Below are 19,887 nucleotides of genomic sequence, written 5' to 3'. Positions count from 1 at the left end.
TTTCATTTAAAGTTTATTATTAAATTTCATAAATATTGGACATATTTTGGTGAGTTATGCCTAAGAAATATAGCCTACAATGTAAAATAAATTTCCATGCAAAAAAAAAAATGTAACGCTTTTTGCATGGAAATTTGGACAGAATTAGAACACTAGGGGAGTTAAGCACTATAAGAAGGTAACTTATAGCACTTATAGGGTGCTTCTCATAGCTTTCTACAAACAGGAGCATCAGCATGGATTCCAGGGATCACTATAAATACCCTCGCAACAACAAGCCGTGTAAATCATTGCTGAAAACAATTCTTCATGATTGTTGCTAGTGTGAGCAGTGAACACAAGTGTTGTTCACTTCTATGGTAAGGGGAGTTTAGAGGGCGAGCAGGAGCCACCCCAGTGCTTCCTCCTTTATAGGCAAAATTCCAATAGTTGTTCCCTCAAGGGTTTGCTAAACAATGCCTGAAAGCCTACTAGATTTTTGTTTACATTGCTTTAGTTATGGCCCTGAAATGCCAATAATAATCCCAATAATTTGGGCATATCTGATTTCTAAAAGTTCCACAAGCAGGCCACAAATTTCATCGCCTTTTTAACTGATTTGAAGTTGCCACTGGCTTGATGAGTAAGCTGGCATTGTATGTAAGCTGCTATACCCGCTGAGAGTTTAGGTCTGATTTATTTAAGCTCGCGGACTTCCATGTTTGTAAAAAACTGCTTTTTAGTGTGTTTGCAGTGTTCTCCCCAGCACCTTTTAGCTGGGCGCACCACTGAAGACTTGGGCCACAATACAGGGGCTGCAACCCGGCTTAAAAAAAATTCTGGGTTGAACACTGAATTTGTGAGAAATCAGGCAAATGCTGCTGGCAGTGAGGGGGTGAAAAATCTTAACGTTGTATTTAAAATGAATGTTACTGACTTACATCACATTTTCACATTACAGAGTACGCCCAGCTGTTTGCAGCTCTCATTGCCCGCACAGCAAAAGACATTGATGTATTAATCGACTCTCTGCCTAGTGAGGAATCTACAGCCGCTTTACAGGTAACATGGGCAGCTGATGTAGCAAGCATTGTAGTAGAATGCTTGTATGTTGTTATTGTATGGGAAATAGTTGTAACTTCACCATCCTTCTTCAGTGGCCTCTTATACTAAAGTTTGTGTGTCAAGGCGATTTAGGTCCTGGCCACAGAATCTAACATCAGTCAAATTCCAGAACCCTAAAGGGGAAGTAAAGGCTCTGGATGTGGGAGGTGGAAGATGACTTCAGATAGCAGTAGGCTGAGAGAGAGTTGTTGGGCTTCTGTGTATGGCATGTAGTATCTTCTGGGAAATCATTGTGTATATCAACGTTCGCAAACCGGTGATCCACAGCCCTGGCCATAGGCCATGTCCCCTGTATGGACACAACTTGCCCACTCTTCCATCACAGGCTCAGACCTGCGATGGGAGAGTGGGCAGGTTCTGGCATCATGACGTCACTAAAGGGGAAGTTTCTTCCCCTTTGAGTGACGCATAGCTCCCCACACATGCGCAGTCCGGCGTCTGTGGATTTAGTGATTGATGAGTTCCAAAAGGTTGGTGACTGACCACTGGTCTATATTATAGAGTTCTGTTTATAGTGTTAGAGACATGGGGGGATATTTTTTCAAGGAGGGTAAATGGTTTGAGTGTGAAAAGAGGGAGGACCTATAGACACAACATAGGGTAAGTAATATGCCCTTTTAAACAGTTGTCATATTGACAGCTGTCTCTATCAAAAGATTTCTCTTCTTCTGGTGAAAATTCAATATTGAGATATGTTTCCCATCACTTTCAGTCCTGGTGGCAATGGTCAGGACAAAAAAAGAGCAGGTCTGCTTAATAGGGACACTGCCTGGGGTTATAACCCATCCTACTTTAAACTGGTGAACTTTGCTATCGAGTCATACCCATCCTTAAATATATTGCATAGGGTAGTTATGTTAAAAAGTTGTCAATTAACTTTAGACTGAATTCACTGTTTTCTCAGTTGTTGCAATCATTGTTTAATTTCATTCCCTTAATCTGGCTCTCTAAAGGCTGCCAGTCTGTACCAGCTAGAAGAGGAGAACCATGCTGCAGCATCTCGCCTGGAGGAGGTGGTTTACCGTGGGGATATGTTGCTGGAAAAGATCCAGACTGCCCTGGCTGACATCGCTCAGTCCCAACTGAAGACCAGAAGCTGCATGCTCACTCAGCCACTTCCAGACAGCTAACACTAGAGGGCAGTGTTCCTCCTCTGAACTGATTGTGCATGGAGAGAACAAGGAGCACCACCTGGGCTTGCTACCTGTCTGTGCACAGGCCAATGGACTGATGTACGGAAACATCATCCTGTGTTATAGGAGCCCACTTTGTATGTTAAATATGTCTGGATACCTTTTTTTTTTTTTTAATAAGAACCTCTGCATGTACAACATCATTGATCGATCTGTTATGGATTCATGACTATGTTATCAAAATTCTTTTACTTTCTAAAAAGAATAACACCTCCCTCTTCATTCATTGGTTGCTGTTACTGCATTGGAGTTCAGCAGAGATGAGACCATTGAGTGCCTTGTAGCACCTTGTTAAAAATATGTTTTTGATGAAAATATATGCACAGCTTTTTCCAAACTGTGAAGAATAAACAGATCAAACTGTGTTACTGTGAGCAAGGGACTACGTGAAAATATTCAAGAAATTACTCCTGGATTCTATTCTTCCACTTCAAAAGTGACAGGTCCTCTTGTCTCTGATCTACCTTGTACGGTCTCCTTCCAGCCAGCAGATGGCCAATTGTGCTGTACTGAATGCAAACAATATGTTTTGAGTTTGATCAATTTGAAGTAGTTGCTGATGGTGTTTGTAGCCACTGCAAAGAAAAAAAGTTATAATACCAGAAGTATAATTTTCTTTATGATATTGAAAGGTCTTTTTTTTTCATAAAATTAATAAATGGTACAAACATTTACATCTTAAGAGCTTTTTCTCATTCCTGCATACAATATAATTTAAAAGGACAAATATACTTTTGGTAAATTTGCTCTTTAAAAAAGAACATACGGTGAAGAACACCAATTTTTGTAGCAGGGTTTTTTTAGGCCAATATCAACAATATATAATATAAACAACATTTTTATTAATATTTACATTAAAGGCTCATTTCCAATACACAAAACCACATCAAAACCATTATTATTACACACAATAATCTCTCCTTTCAGAGTGTCCCTGTGACACTGTTCAGAGTGTTTTTTTCTGGGTTCAATAAGGGAAGTGGCCTATGTGATATCTAACATATTTATAGGTGGAAATCTTCTTCTTTGTATAAATTTGCTCTTCAAGTAATTGCCCTGTGTCTGCCTAGTAAAATATTTTTCCTATGCCCCACCCAAAACCACACAACCTATGCAAATATGAAAGATGCATTGGAAGAAAAGACTACAGTAATAAGTTATGCCTGTAAAATATATAATAAAAAAAATCTGGTCTTTAGCAGGTTGTAAAATTATTTTATTCTGACCTCAGATGTAAAACAACACACAAAATATTTCACTGTGTCATTTATTTAACAGAAATGAAACCATGTGTGAAAAATTTACACCCCACAATTTATTACCTATAGACCTGCCTTTAAAAGCGATAACTTAATGTAATAATTTTCTGGATAACATTATCAGTCTTATATCTTTGTGGAGATACTTTGGCCCACTCTCTTCTTTATAACATTGCTTCAGCTTATTGAGGTTTGCTGGTATTTGTTTATGCACAGCTCTTATAAGGTTCCTCTGCAGTATTTTGATTGGATTGAGGTCTGAACATTTACTAGGTCAGTGCTATACCTTGATTCCCTCTCTTTTGTAGCTCTAATTGTACTGGTGTGCTTGGGATCATTGTCCTGGCTACCCTGGTATACAGAGGAGGTCCTGGTTCACTTAATGACTATAAGGTGCAGATCCTGAAACTGCAGTGCAAGCCCAATAATCATAACCCCTCACCACCATTCTTGAAAGTTGGTATGAGGCGTTTGTACTAATATCCTGTGTTTGATCTTTACCAAAAAGTGGCACTGTATATTATAGTCAAACATCTCCACAATGTTTTGGAAGACTTGTACTTTGTTAAGATTCAACTTTGATAACCTAAGTCTGGCTGCCATGTTCTTTTTATAAAGAAGGAGCTTTCATCTGGTAGCCCTTCCAAACAAGTCATACATGTTCTGTCTTTTTCTAACTGTCCTGTCTTGAACTTTAAAATGTAACATGGTAACTGAGGCTGAGACATACCGGTAGCTCTTGGGGGTTTACTCCTTGGCATTGTGTTAACACACACCTGAAGGTTTCAGACCAACAAACTGCCAAAATTTCTGCTGTTAAGCTGTGGGAACAATCTTTTGTGAAAGTTTACAGTGACAGATGAGCAAATGGGTGCTTTTCTGTTCAGTGGGGGTGTGCCTTTATGTTATCCTCCATAGAAAAGCGTAGGGGGACCGCTATACACAGATATTCAGATTTTTTTCGCTAAGGTGAGTTGTAATTCTCCAAAATCAGACATGTGTAAGTAACCTTTCAGTGGTAGAAAATCTTGTTGATGCTCAGTTAATTAGGGTGAAATTGATTAGCAGCACCTGGCTGCTACTTAGCCTTTTAAATCCTATAGAAGTGGTAAGGGTGTATTTAATTTTTCACACTGCTTTAAATTAGTCTTTGTTAAGTAAATGACACAGTGTAATATGTCTTGTGTTGTTTATCTGAGATTGTATTTACCTCATGTTAGGACTACAGACCAGTAGCCTTTATATATGTAAATATATATATTTTACTTGCCAGAGGTTGTACTTTCTTTTTCTGATGACTGTTAGTGTGTATATTTTGATATAGCATTTGTTATTGGTTTATATGCCGCTTTTAGCTTGTGTTGTGTCCAGACCTCAATGCACAGACAACTTTATAGAATGTCATATTGCATTGGAACTTGCCACAAAACCTCAAGTCCTAAAAAAGCCCGGAGAGGTGATGAATATGTGGACAAGCCTATTTTGATAAGGGGACATTTTCCAGAAACTCTGCTGAGATAAGACCGTCGCTGGAAGTGTTTGTGCTCCGTCTACAGCCCAATATAGAAGTAACGGCTCTATATTAGGCAGGAATTTTCCATTTTCTCTAAATATCCTCTTCTCGTGGGATGGCCAACAAAGGTAAAACAGTACAGTCTGATTTTAAATGTACTCGTCAATTTCCCTTAGGGCTCATATAGATTTGTGTGATGTGTTCATACCAATGCACCCTAACGTGCAAGAAGTTTTTAACAAATCCATGCATTATTGAAAATAATTACCAGTGCAATGCCTGTTGTGTGCAGTGCACATGCATTACCACAACATTTAAATGGGCCCTCAATTATAGCTTTATGTCATTCATTTGTTTTTTTTTTGTTGAGTGCAATGGAGGTTCCAAAACCCTGAAGTAGTTGACCATACCTCTCCTTCCAGATATTACTCTAGAAAAAGATATTTCCATATTTCTTTTTAAATGGTAATTTACTGATTTTATGAATTATTTATCTGCACCAGCGCAAGGATGTCTGTCATAGACAACAAAGAAAGAGGACTCCTTGATGCTGGCATTGTGTTTGTCCAGGGTAGAAAAGCAAACTGAATGTCATAATGGGCTGTGTCTAAGGCTATGTACACATGTGCAATATTTGTCGTTGGAAAGGATCTTTCACAATCCTTTCCAACGACTGCACGATGCATGAGAGAGTGCTTTACATACAGCACCGTTCTGCTTCATGGAGAAGGGAGGGGGAGAACGATGGAGTGGCACCCCGTTGTGCTCTCTCCCCCTTTACTTCCATTACGATCGTTCTTTGTCCATCGTCAGTGGATCCTCCAGGACGTTGGTTCAGACAATGGACGACGAGTGCTGTACATTCACATCCGATATTGGCCCTGCCCCGATTATCGGACGAGAAGTATTGCATGTGTGTATGTAGCCTGAGGCGCAAAGGTATTGTTCCAAGGACTGGTTGATCTTCTCAGTTTGTCCTTAAAATTAAGGATGGTGGGTGAAGTACTTCAAAATGATATCCAGGGAGTCTCTATCAGAAGCTGGAAGTGACTTGTACCCTGCAGCCAGAATTAGTACGAATGGGTGTGCTTCTCCTAAAGGGCAGGTTTGATGGCTAAAAGTTCACAATTTTAGATAGACCAGTTCTTTTTGGCTAAAAAATTTTTTTAAAGGAATCTGGGGTACCCAATAAGATGTCTAACAAAGATGGCTCCAACTAACACTAACATTGGCATCAGTGCAGAAAGGTTTTGGTATTTCTGACCTGGTTAGAGCTGGACTGCAGAGAAAACATCACTTTAGTGTGTGAAATGCTTTTTTTCAGGAGAGTGAATACTGTCATAGGTATAAATAATTATAGGGAAATACTTGCCCTTTATAGGGGGGAGTTTTTCTGTGGGAAAGTGGAAGAAATGCAGTCTGTGCCCAAAGTCAGTGAAGCATAAAACCAAGACGTGTCTGCATTGGGTGTCCTGGAAGTCTTGGAAAGAAATAAGAGCATCCTAAAGGATTGCAGAGGTAGGTAGAGCATCAGAGGGATACAATAGGGAAGTTAGTGTACTATAATCTCCTGGGGTTCCCCTCAGTAAAACACTCATTATTGTAGTGAAAGCTACAAATTTATTAAGTTTAAAAAAATGTATTTAAAAAAAATATACTTTGCAATCAATATGTAGAAACTAACATTTAATATACTGCATCTTACCGGCCCTAGGATATAGTGGCTGATTTTTTCAGGTTAAGTATCTTTTATGCAATTACAGAAACATTCCTATACATCAGCCTTTCTCAACCTTTTTTACCCCTAGGATCTCCTAAAATTATGTTTCAAGCTTCAGGGAACTGCTGCCTAAAAAATTTATTGAGAACCAGTGACAAAAAAAGCCTCTTGAATTGGTGACCAGTGGAAAGAATGTCCCTTATACAGTGGAGGATAGAATAACACTTTAATAAATGCCTAAAAACATCAAAAAAACTGTCATAAAACTGGCTGTACCAAGTTGTGTTTGTTCTGAAAACTATGCAGGCATTATCAAATGAGATATCAATCGGCAACAGTCCAAGGAACCCCTGGCAACTCCTGGAGGAACCCCGGTTAAGAATCACTGCTGTAGATCTTGCTGGAAATGTCATTAAAACTTTCTGTGCATTAACTAAAATATCAAAAAATGTTATCATCCTTTCCAAAAAAACTTCTGTGAACTCCAAACCACCTCCAATAACAAAAGGTGTAAATTTTGTAGGCCAAATCAGGAAAGCTGCCTAGGGTGACAATGCTGCTCCTACTCCTAGACCAGGAAATGTTATAATGCAGGTTCACTAAATGAAAGTGAAAAAAAGAAAAGCGAATGCAGCCATCATGTCTATTGGCCGGTTAGCTGTACAATGGAAAATGTTTGATTTTGCTTGATTTAAATACATTTTATTTCTCCAGTATCTAGCAAACACTGAGTTTTGGATAAACTGACACTTTGTTTTAGTTTTGGGATAGACTTGTTAAATACTTCACCCAACAAGGAAACTTTTTTTCTTGGAGGCAAATCCTTCTTTAAAATAAATGTTTATATTTTGTGGGCTCAGCTACCCATGAATACAATTAGTTACTGTATATTCCAGTACAAACCCTCAGTCCTCTCCGTCTCCATAGCACAGCCAACTATTTATTAATTACACTTTCCAGCTTCTCCAAGTTGGTTTAACTTCTCCGCGCCCTCCAGAAATGGATGAAAGTGCGTCACCATCCTCAAGGGCTCTTTTTTAGGTATGTCAGGATTAGGCTGGGAGTTTTTAAGAGGAAAAAGGAGGAGAGGCCGAGGGTGACTCACACCGTCTTTCAGGCAGCCAAGAACACTTGTGTCATTGTGTAACGCCACAAATCATTTGCCAGTCGCCATTTAAGAGTGAGGTCATACTGAGAAAATATCTCTGGATTACAGAAGGCCCTGTCTGGCCTGACAATGTTTAACATGGCACAACAGTCATACCTCTGCTTCTTATAACATAGTTACTTCATCAGCAAATGGTACATTGAGGTGTATTTATGAGTAGGGATGAGCAATTTCTGCAAAACTGATTTTGCAGCAAAATTCATCTAAAAAAGAGATTCTAAGATTTGTTTTTTGGTGGGGTTGCTTGAAACAAAAAAAAAAGTTTTTTTTATTTTTTTTTTTCAATGTTTTATTTATTTTTATTTATCCATCCATCCCATGCACACCAGCGGAATAGAAGGTATTAGGAGCATATGGGGTGTGGCAAAATTTAAAATTTCAAACAAATTCTAATTTTTTAATTTTAATTTACTCTAAAGTAGAGCTAAACACAAAAAAAGCATAGAAGTTGTTGGCAGCGGACATATATAAAGTCACAAAAAAAATTTTTCCTTTTTTTTTGCCTACATTTTACAGGGCATGTACCATGCAGAGCAGAGGGCTGCTTCCCTGGCACTGCCAAGAATAGACCTGGAAGGCAGACATTCCTGCACATGCACAGGAGTTATATCATCAGTAGCCGCCCAATGGCTAAGGAGGATTGCAGTGGACCGGGAAGAATCGGCAGCAAAGACGGTGGCTTTGGGAGATGCAGCAGTGGCAGATTCCTGGGCTTATCATCAATACAAGATGCAAAATAACAATACATAAGTATTTGCTAAAATCAACAAGATAAAATCTTACCCACACCAACAAGTTTAGTTCAACTTCCAAAATAACATATAAAGGAATGACATATTTTACAGTTATTGTCAACCATATGTGTCCAGTGATCAGGATGACACAGAGAATCCTGCAAATATTTTCTGCATTTATAGAGGGTTGGGGTTTACATATAAGGGCCATAAACAATGACATATATGTTACTGCAGACGTGGCTTCATCAGAAAGGAATCCAAAACTGGAATTCTAAAAAAAAAATCCTATCCTGATATCGCAGCTGGATATGTCACAAAACTTTTAGGGACAGAGTTTTATATGCAGTTCTTAAGGGAACACTCCATTCAAACATAAACAATTGAGTGTATGTCAATGGGCTTTGGGCTTTTATATTGGTGGGCAATCATTTTAATAAATTTGCATGGCAAGGTAGCGTCTCCCTGAGGCAGCTCCATAGGGAATAAAAAGGAGTGACAGTGAATGGGACTGGAACCTCTGGCTCTTTATAAGAACTGGTGCTGCGGTGAGAGTTATCCAGCGGCTGGCAAGGTACTAGTTGTAGTAAACCGCACAGGATCACTCAATACCGAGCCAGGTGTGAAACTGCCCATAAAGTTTTAAACAATGTGTTCGTCTTTTTCCCATATTGTTCAAACACTTTTAGAAAATACAGAATATCAGTTAATTCATTTTTAAAAATTCAAATAAAAATATTCACCCAAACATTTCGGTAAAACCTGCTTTACTTGTCTTTTACTTGTCTTTTACAGCAGCATAATAGAAGGTGGTGCTCTTTAAAAGAAAAGTCAAGGAGTTATCACAATGTCTTCACGCCCATCAAAAAGAGCAAATACCCAAACTTGGCAAACAGGATGTATTTGTTACTATGGAGAACACCAAATATTGTTAGCGTTAGTTTGATGGCTGGGAGAGCTCTGCAGGAGATCTGTCTTTATGGATAGGGCTGGGTGTTTCCAGTAAAGGGGGCTGTGCATGCCACATGATAGACGTTGTATAGAATTGTGTATTTCCATCCTTGTGACAACATTTTGGGAAGATGCTTTCTGTTCCTGCATGACTAGTCTATGACCTTGCATACAAACCCAGCTCCATAAAGACATGGATTGAGGGGTTTGGTGTAGAGGAACTTGAATGGCCTGCACAGACCCCTATTAAATATAATTGAAATGAATTGTAATGACAATGAGCCTGGTCTTCTATGACCTGACCTCATAAGTGCTGTTTTGGTTGAATAGAAGTGACTTTCTATCTGCCAGGGTCAGTAAATTCTGAGTGGTTGGCTGACCATATAGCACATACACTCCATGCAATGGTATTGTGAGACAAAGCTGCATGAGGTCCTCAAAGACCTACTGCAGCTTCCAATGCACACTGTGAAAAGCTCACTTTGCAGTGATATCAGAAAAAAGCGATTTCGGTACAGAAGATGAGCCCATACAACTGTGCAAGAAGAAGTTCTCCGGTAAAATATGTACACACTGGTAATACACTGTAGCAGCCAGTTTAAATATCAGCAATTTGTGCTGCAAGAGATTTAGCTAATGGGCTATTTTAGGAAAATGCACATATGACCTTGTTGTAACCTGAGCATTTAATCATTAATGGATGAATAATGCTTTCGTCTCACAACCATCAGGCATTAAACCACAGCTTGATATAATCCAAGCGACAGTCAGTGGTTATGGGAGATCTGATCCACAAGCCTGCAGCTCAAAGAGCAGGAATGCTGTGCCAATTCTTGTAGTGACCAGTCATGTAATGATAACATGCACGGTGTGGTAACCCATAGCAATAAAACAGCAATGTTTACAGCAGCTTTTTAGGAATGATGACACGCAAAGTGCAGTAACTCATATTAACAGACATGATGACATGTAAAGTCCAGAAGCCTATAGAAACAAAAATGCAATAGTGACATACAAAGTGCAGGACAATTTAATAAACAGACGAAACTAAAGTCCCCCCCCAAAAAAATAGAGGTAAGACAAGTTCCCTTCATCACCTGACCTTAATGCAATAAATCATACTTACCTGGCTGGAGAGGATACACGTTCATCAGTTCAGCAAACTTGAAATAGATCTGGTCCAGGATTCAAAACATTTGCTAGTAAATATCAAACAACTTTAAAGAAATCCATTCCAGCTTTGCTGGATCACCCAGCTTTACTGATAAAAGTGTATTCTCTCCTGCCTTTGAGAGCTGTAATAAAACAGGCCCAAAGTTTTGTCACCAGTAGCAACAAGCCAACTTTGCATGCTTTTGTAAAATGTTTTATGCATGTATTTTACTGCAAAAACATGTGATTCTGGTTACCATAGATTGCTGCATTTTGCCTATAGAAATAATGATCTGGGTATAGCTTTCTGCTTTTCAGCCTTAAGCAATTTTGCTCTAAAAATGTACAATTGTACCACTGAATTCCAATTGCTGAGTTACCTTGCTGAGTTTGCCACTTGGATATCATTTGGATATTTGAAGTTTAGTATTATCAGTTTCCATATGGGTAAGATATCCCACAGTCCCTTGCTTTGGGTGTCACCCATGCGTTTTGATGTTTTTGGCAATTGATAATCAGATATAACAAACCGCTGCCAGCCATGATCATGTTAAGTACTAAGATATAAATAAGGCATCACAAACACTTTCTGGAGATGGACAGGGAACTTCGTCCTATTTAATAAATTAGCAATGGCCAGGCTGATATAATGGTAGTGTGGTGGGCTTCAGGTTTTCAGGGTGGCCATGTTATCCACACGTCAGGCTTTACCATATCTGCTCTCCTCTCCTATGAGATGACATCACACAAAGAGGAAGCGTTCCGAGGCTTTTGGCACGCACAAATATTACTAAGCATTTCTGAAGTCTTTCAGATAAAGTGCAACATGCAACCTTATCTGAGCAGACAGGAAGCCGACCATCGGTTTATTATTTCAGGGAAGTTTGCAGCAAGAAGTTACAAAGATTTTTTTTTTTGATTGCTGGAATTTTGCAATAGTTCAGTGAAGGTGTGAGCCAATTCAAATGTTATGTGCAGTGCTTGTGGGCCTGGTAATATTTGCTTCCTCCAATCTGTGGTGAACTATGACCGCGAAAGATAAAATACATGTTGAATTATCTGAAAGAATTTTGAAGAAAAGCATGATAAATATGTAAAAGATTTTTTCAAATTTTTTCAAAAGATTTAAAAGAAACTCTCTAGATCTGTAAAGCGAAAAGGATAAGGATATTGTGCAGGGCGCAGAAGTAACATTCTCCAAAAAATTACTGCTGGCTGCTATTTTTAGGCTTCTTGAAAGTACATCATCGGCCAAAGCGACCAAAGCTTGTTTTTTAATGCTGGATATAGTAGGGAAGCATTGGAATTTGTGTTAGTTTCTTTTCTTGATATTTGTAAAATGTTTGATTTTCTCATCCTTTTCTATCCCAGTGATATTGAGAGAGGGTGAATCTCCCCACTAGTGGCAAGGATGACATAAAAAACCTACTTGGGATTCTAAACCTTCTCCATACAAATAAAAACAAAAAACAAAAATGATCTTGATGTCCATGGGTGCAGGAAGGTAGTTGTCTGTTCAGCCAGAATACATTCACCCTTTTGCCATCCATGACGTGTCCATAGGAGTCCATGAACGTGAAGATTTTCTGTACATTACTAGGGGAATATTAGAAAAGAACAATACAATAGAATAAAGAAAGTACACTTCATTTTTAACCTAATGCTCTACAGCTTTCATTAAAATGCTTCCTGGCAATCCTGCCATGAAGGATATTTTTAAAGGATGTCAGTGATCCCCATTTGTGCTCCTTCTTTGTCACCCCATCACACAGGCTTCCAGTGGAGACTACATGTGGCCATTTCAAAACCCATAAAACAAGCATGGTCCACTGTTGTCACCATTATGGAACCACCATGAGAAATGTCATCTAGCCATTATTGGAGTACATGCAGACAGAAAGTGTTTGAATGGAGACTGTGGGCAAAAAGGTAAGATAAGGTGCAAAAAAAGATAAAAACATTAAAAACAAGAAATTGTTAATCCTACACAGCGATTAGGCAAAGAAAATGACATAATTCAGTATTTACATCTAAAATCTGAATTCAGTATAAACACTCAGTGGTAATGCAACCAACTTCCTGTTGTAATTATTAGTAATTATGACATGTAATGCATTCACGTGCTGTTGCCTGTGCTATAATGATATTGTGGCTACTTGTCATACCTTTGTACTATGTTTGCATTCCTGTGTGCTGTCTCACAGGAGTATATATCATTTGTAAGAGCCAATTTTTTAATAACCTGCTGGTAGTAATTACTATGTAAAAACATGAACTTTGGGAAGGGGATGTGCTGTGCTAGGGTGACAACGTCTATGAAGAAGCAGAGTTGTCACCCTAGGCTAGGCAAGGAAGACCAGAATTGCAAAGCATGGTCATAAGAACTCGGACTAAACAAAGAACTGTCCCTGACTGCTGACTCCACAAAAATATTGATGGCTCCAAAGACAGGGTCTCTTTTAATCTTTAGAATTCTACGTTTTAGTGGTTTTGTCCAGTAACGGCTTCTGTGTGTTTACACATTAGACAAAGTGAGGGTGTGACCGTCTTAATGGTTTATTTTGAACTATTTTACCAGAGACAACCTGCCCTGGCCGGTTTATTCTATAAAAATTAAATGGAATGTAAGAAAAATGATTGGGACCTGACAGAATCTTTATATAGGAAGCCAGTTCAAGGTTCATAAACAACATGGCCGCTCCCAGTGCTAATATCATATGGCCAGCACATGCTCATACAGCTAACTATCAATCTGTATGTTGTGTTTAAATCTACTAAATTAGTAACTAAAATACCCAATGGAGATATGCAGAAGAGGGCCAAACCAAGTCCCATTCCTGTCCACTAAGAACAGCATCCAAGATTGGCACAAGCTCACCAAAACTGGTGAGAAAACCATTGCCTGGTCCGATGCCTCCTAATTGCTAATGAGACATTAGGATGATAGGGCCAGTATTTGGCACCAACAATATGAACGCCTGGATCCATCCCTGTTCGTATCAACAGTTCCGGCTGCTGGTGGTGTAATGGTATAAGGGATAATTTCTTGGCACACTTTGGGGTTCTTCATACCAACTGAGAACTGTTCAAATGCCACAGTCTACTTATAATCTTGTTCTTGACTGTGTCTAACCCTCAGTGTGCCCATTTTTTGATGGCTACTTCCAGCAGGATAACCAGTCGTGTTACAATGCTCAGATTATCTAAAATTGATTTCTTGAACATGATAACGGGTTCACTGTAATCAACTGTCCCCTATGCTCACCAGATGTCAGTCTAATAAAGCACCTTGGATGTGGTGAAATGGTATATTCATATTATAAATGTGCAGACGACAAATCTGCAGGAACTGCATGATGTTATCATGTCATTATGGAGCAATATCTCTGAGTAATGTTTGCAGCACCTTGTTGAATCTAAACCACAAATAATTACAGCAGTTTCAAAGGAAAAGGAGTCCAACCCAGTACTAGCAAGGTGTACCTTATAATAAAGTAGCTGGTGAGGGTACATAATCTGGTTATATTCTGATTTAAATCATCTTTCAAGTCTACCAGCAATGGTATAGGCAGGGGTCAGCAACCTTTACTATCAAAAGAGCCATTTTGCCTTCTCTTCCACTAAAGAAAAATAGTCTGGAGCCGCAAAACATAACACAGTTTATAAACTTTTAAAAGTTTTAATATTTTTTTAATTTTACCTGTTACAAGTGTGCATGTGTAGGCCTACTTTGAAATAAATTAAACACTGAACTATGCCCCTAGAAGCCTCCAGCTTCTAACGTATCATCCTGTTACATAGCTGGAGGCTTCTAACGTAACAGGGTAGATTTTTTTGATGGGCAGAGTTCTTTTTGTTCTGACGATGCCTTAGCGATGAAATTTTAAGGGGTGTTAGCCACAGGTGTCCCTCATTTGCAGCTTTAATTTTGTTTACCTGTACCCCCCAATCTTGAGTAATTGGGGTTAGGTGCTAGAAGCCTCCAGCAATGTGTAACAGGGTAGATTATTTTGATGGGCAGAGTTCTTTATTTTCTGACGATGCCTTAGCGATTCAATTGTAGGTGGTGTTAGCCATAAGTGTCCCCCACTTGCACCTCTATTTTGGTCACCTGTACTGCCTCCCCCCCGTTCCAGAGAAATTGGGGTTCAGATGCTAGATGCTTCCAGCAATGTGTAACAGGGCAGATTTTTTTGATAGGCAGAGTTTTTATGAATTTTTAGGAGGTGTTAGCCACAGGTGTCCCGTACTTGCACCTCAAATTTTTTTCACCTGTACCCCCGTTTCCAGATAAATTGGGGTTTAGGTGCTAGAAGCCTCCAACAATGTGTAACAGGGTAGGGGTTTTTTGATGGGTGGAGTTTTTAGGAGGTGTTAGCCACAGGTGTCCCCCACTTGCACCTCTAATTTTGTTCACCTGTACCCCCTTCCTGTTCCAGAGAAATTGGGGTTCAGGTGCCTCCAGCAATGTGTAACGGTAGATTTTTTTGATGGTCAGAGTTCTTTATGTTCTGATGATAGCCTAACAATTAAATTTTAGGGGGTGTTAGTCACAGGTGTCCCCCACTTGCACCTACATTTTTGGTTTTGTACATCTCCCCATTCCAGAGGAATGGGGGTTCAAAGGAGGGGGATGTCATTGTACACACCCATTTGTACACGCCCCGTGGTGGATTTATTTCACTGGTAGATTTTTTTCATTAGAACACCGGATAGGGAATCCCCTTCCTCCGCAGTGTCTTGGGAGGAAGGGGATCCCCCATCATAGATCTCCCCGCGGCAGCCGAAGGGAGCCACAACAAGGAGGCTGAAGAGCCGCATGCGGCTCCGGAGCCGCAGGTTGCAGACCCCTGGTATAGGGTGTGGGCAGATCATGGAGCCTTCTTCTATGCCTAACCTGATTAGGGTGAAATTATTATTGTTGCTTATGCCTTAACCTGAATCTAGAAACCTTTGCAGGATGATGAGTGTGGCAACTTTCACTAAGGCTTGTGTGAGTAAAGCTGTGTACACACATGCAATATTTATCGTTGGAAACGAACGACTAACAACCGTTTGTTCGATAATCGTTACCAAAACAAGTGCACAACGACTCTGATAAACGAGGAATGTCGCTGAAAAGGAATGACCGTCCCAGGAGATCTGATTTTAGGGACGATCGTTCGCTATTTATTGTGTGTACAGTCGTTCAGTGATCGTGGATGGTTCTTCAGTACACTTCCTCCTTTACATGTCACTTCTGGCATCGTTCAAACGATCAAATCTAGCATGTGTACATTATTGGTGGATTATATTTGAATGATCGTATCGTTACAGCATATACAGAATTGTGCACAATATGATTGTTCAAAATAATTGTGCATAATCGTTAGGCGTTCATTTTCTAACGACAATTATTGCACGTGTGTACATAGCTTTAGCCGGTAAACAGTATGACCCCTGAGGATGAAGTATCCAGGAAGGGGGTTATGTTTAGTAATTTACTGCCCAGTTTTATTTAACAAAGCTAAAGTATAATGTTTTAGTTAAAATTAGGTTAATATTCATTCTTGATCTCTATTTCAGTGCCTTTGCCTAGGCTGTGATAATGTTATCAGTGAGGAGGAAGCATTTCCATTTCTAGGAGGAAGCATTCCTATATTCCTTATTACATCGGCATGCATTTAAAATATCTTTGAAGACTGGTCCAATTTAAAAATCTTTACCATTTCTATAAAAAAGAAAATGCACCCAATATATTTGACATTACAGTATAAGCCCTGACCCCGGGCAATCCCCTCCCTGAACAGGTGTTTGAATATAGTACAAGGCAGAAACTTTATATCTTCCCAGGATCAGAGCCATTCAGTCATTTTGCAGGTTACTTATGTCTGGTTGGACCTGACAGGTAATTATGATTGATGTCTTCTGTTTTAGATAAGCTGTAACAACGCATTTAGAACTACCTGCAGGTTTGTGTTGTTGTTTTTAGGTTTCAGCAGGTCAGTTGCATATTATCACTAATTCAGTGTTGACAGCTTTATTCCGAGGTGTATTATACCTACATAGAGAAAAAAAGGATACAGGTGCTTTGAAAAAACAGTTCTCCTATTAGCAGAAAAGGGTAAAATCTTTTCAGTCCCCACCTCATTACCAAATGTCCCCAGAGGGCTATTAGGAAGTTTTTGGTAGGCGTGTGATGATAAATGCCAACATTTACATGCTGTATATTGCTCAAGATAAGTGCATTTTAGTATTTGTAATGAATCAAAAATGGTTTATAGTAAAACATCAGATATACCACATCTGTTTAAAAATAAGTTCCCTGAAATTGTGAATCAAAAAATCACGGTATGGGACTTTATAGGCCAATCAATACAAATTTCCTAGTTTTGTTAGTAAAGTATAACATTTTTACTAAACAGATATAAAAGTTGTATCTAACATAAAAACTTAGATTAAAAAGGTGCAAACCCAATGATATTCCTGTTGGGGTCAACCCTAGTTAGGGTGCTCCCTCTTGATATCTACGCGTTTCATGGATAAATTCCGCTTCTTCAGAACCAAAACAGGAATATCTGATGTTTGACGCACATAAGGTCTTATCTTATAAAGTGGTAACGGACAGAAGCAGCAATGTATGATGTATTTCCAACTATTCAATCATTTGCAGAGGTCCTTTTTTATTAATATCGAATTAGTTTCATTGTAGCCGTATATGTTCATCATGGAAAACGTCCTATCAGTTTTGTTTCATTAGAGCTGCATATAGTCATCATAGAAGACCTCTCCTTCCCATAAACTTTTCTTCATATTACATTCCCCACAAAGACCGCCTCGTTGATTCACTCACATGCTGATCTAAATTTTGTCCGCACAGTCCTCTGTCACTGAAATTGGAAAGATAAACTTTTAGAATGATCTACAAGAACATTTTATATTTTTATCCCATTAAACAAAAATTTTCTTTGGCCTATTTTATTTTATTTTTTTTTACAAAGATTTTCAAGGGTGGGATATTGAAGGAAGTGTTAGAAATTCTTTGTACCATGGAAATAGCTGATATCTTTGAAATCAGAAGCAGCTCTGAAAGTAGTCATGCAGCTATCATAAAACACTGCATTTAATTCCCCACCTCCCCTTGGAGCAACTGGAAGTGTAGCATACATGGTTGGATGCCAATCAAATGATAATTGGATACAAATCGAATGGATTGTTTAGGCCTCGCCATTGCATAGTTTGGTTAAATCTAAAGAAGGTTGCATAGGAAAATTGCACACAATTTAATGGATATGGTCAACTTAACACATTAAAACTTTTAAAAGGTTGCAGGGTTAGTAGGGTAACACCAATGGACACTTCAAAAGTGGATTTGGTTTGATCATTTACATTGGAGAAAAAGCAGCTGTATTTCTGGGGTGCATGCAGATTATTTTTTGTTTTTTGCTCTGTTTGGTGATCAATTTCTCATGTTTTCTGGCACCTCCTTCCATAACAAGTTGGGCGAGTTTGGAAAAAGAGCTAAGGGTTAATACGGTTCTTGTTTTCTTGCATGCCTGATGGGTGTGTTGCTTGAGCTGGTAAAATTGTTACAAGTGCATTTTAAAGGGCATTTTTGAAATAGTTTTAGTAAACAGATCAGCAATGTTGATGCATAACCCAAAAAAATCCCTCCTTTCAAGTCTGGGGGAGAGAGAATTACGAAGAGACAGTTAGGCGTCCGTTTCATTTTCAGATATTGTAGGACAACATGACACATGTATAAGATAAGGGGGCTTATTTATATAGACAGGCTAAGTAACTGATTATACTTTTGCTACATTTGGCTCAGTTCAACAAAAGTATTTTCTCCTAACCTAAATTTGAACTCCAGGCACAAAGCTAGAATAGTCCTATCTGGCATAGAAGACCTGATTTGTCAGTACTAATACCTACAAGTCTTGTCCCTCATCCAACTTGTGACTTAGCAGTGAAAGGAGTTGCAGCAAATTGATAAGCTTATCTCTCTGTTGTTCCAATCTCTTCTATCAGCATGTTCCTTGTTAGCACATGGGCACTGCAACACAAATAAGTGGCTCCTTGTGCCCCTCCTTGTGCAAGTCTGAGCTCGCTGTTCAAAGGCTGATGTCAAGTCAAATCCAGGTATTTACATAAAAACACATTTACGGATATTTTGATGAAGATAGAGCTACAATCCCCTAGATTGTAAGCTCTTCAGGACTGGGTCCTCTCCTCCTCCTGTGTCACTGTCTGTATCTGTCTGTCATTTGAAACCCTTATTTATTGTACAGCGCTGCCTAATATGTTGGCGCTATATAAATCCTGTTTTAATATAATAATTATCATTATTATTAATAATAATAATAATAAAAATAATAATAATAATAATAATAATGATGAAGATAGAGATGCATTTATTTCTTTCTTCTATATCTGCCTGCAGTTATTTGAAAAAGTTGTTTTGGTCCATGTGCCCATCTATTTTTATTGTGTATCTGCAATGCACTGCAGTTCTTTAAAAAATTTCAACTGACCCTTTCTTCCTAACATACCATAGTGCAAGTGTTTATTGGTGTATGCGTGTTGGAAGTGACCAAAATTAATATAAATATGACTTATGCGTCACAATAAAGTGGGCCTATCATTACATTTTTTAACATTATATTAAAGGACAGCTAACCTGTTTACATGATGGAACAAATGTTTTTCATTTTTGGGGTGGTCCCCACGGCAGCACAGGTAAAGACAGAAAACCTGCAGCCTCCTGGCATACTTGTGTCACATATCCCAGGAGGTTGAGGGTTGCTCCTTCTCTGCATTATTATTATTATTATTACCTAGAATGTATATAGCCCCAACATAACAAAATCCATAGTCATCTGCACAGTGAAATTGGCACTTTCACTTTTGGAGAAAGACTCATCATCCAATCTTGTGCATGAGCAGTGTGAGTTTGTGTGACATAAAGAAGAACCCAGGAGAAAGAAGATGGTGGTGCTGGAAGAAATGACGAGCCTCAGAATGTAGAGGGAAGCCAAGACAGAGTGGGATCTACCACGTTCATGTTATAGATGGATGAAGGACATTTCACAGGTAAAGGTTGAAAGGGTCTGA

General features: G+C 38.9%; 1 protein-coding gene and 1 long non-coding RNA gene across 2 annotated transcripts in view; both read left to right on the top strand.

Moving 5' to 3' along the window:
• MED21 (mediator complex subunit 21) overlaps positions 1 to 2,979 on the top strand; it is a 6,039-nt gene extending 3,060 nt beyond the window's left edge. Inside the window, exons 3-4 of the mRNA XM_072400129.1 lie at positions 941 to 1,041; positions 2,058 to 2,979. Coding sequence (XP_072256230.1) covers positions 941 to 1,041; positions 2,058 to 2,234 — 278 coding nt within the window. The 3' untranslated portion in view covers positions 2,235 to 2,979. The remainder of the gene's footprint in view (positions 1 to 940; positions 1,042 to 2,057) is intronic.
• A 2,107-nt stretch (positions 2,980 to 5,086) lies between these two features.
• LOC140324972 (uncharacterized) lies at positions 5,087 to 9,456 on the top strand. The gene is made up of 2 exons (XR_011919608.1): positions 5,087 to 5,197; positions 8,474 to 9,456. It is a non-coding gene; the product is annotated as an uncharacterized lncRNA (long non-coding RNA).
• Positions 9,457 to 19,887: the final 10,431 nt, after the last annotated feature.

This window comes from Pyxicephalus adspersus, chromosome 2 (assembly GCF_032062135.1).
Source record: "Pyxicephalus adspersus chromosome 2, UCB_Pads_2.0, whole genome shotgun sequence".
In the NCBI taxonomy this organism is placed as follows: Eukaryota; Metazoa; Chordata; class Amphibia; order Anura; family Pyxicephalidae; genus Pyxicephalus; species Pyxicephalus adspersus.
The sequence above is the reverse complement of the archived record's forward strand: the minus strand, read 5'-3'. Positions and strand labels throughout refer to the sequence as shown.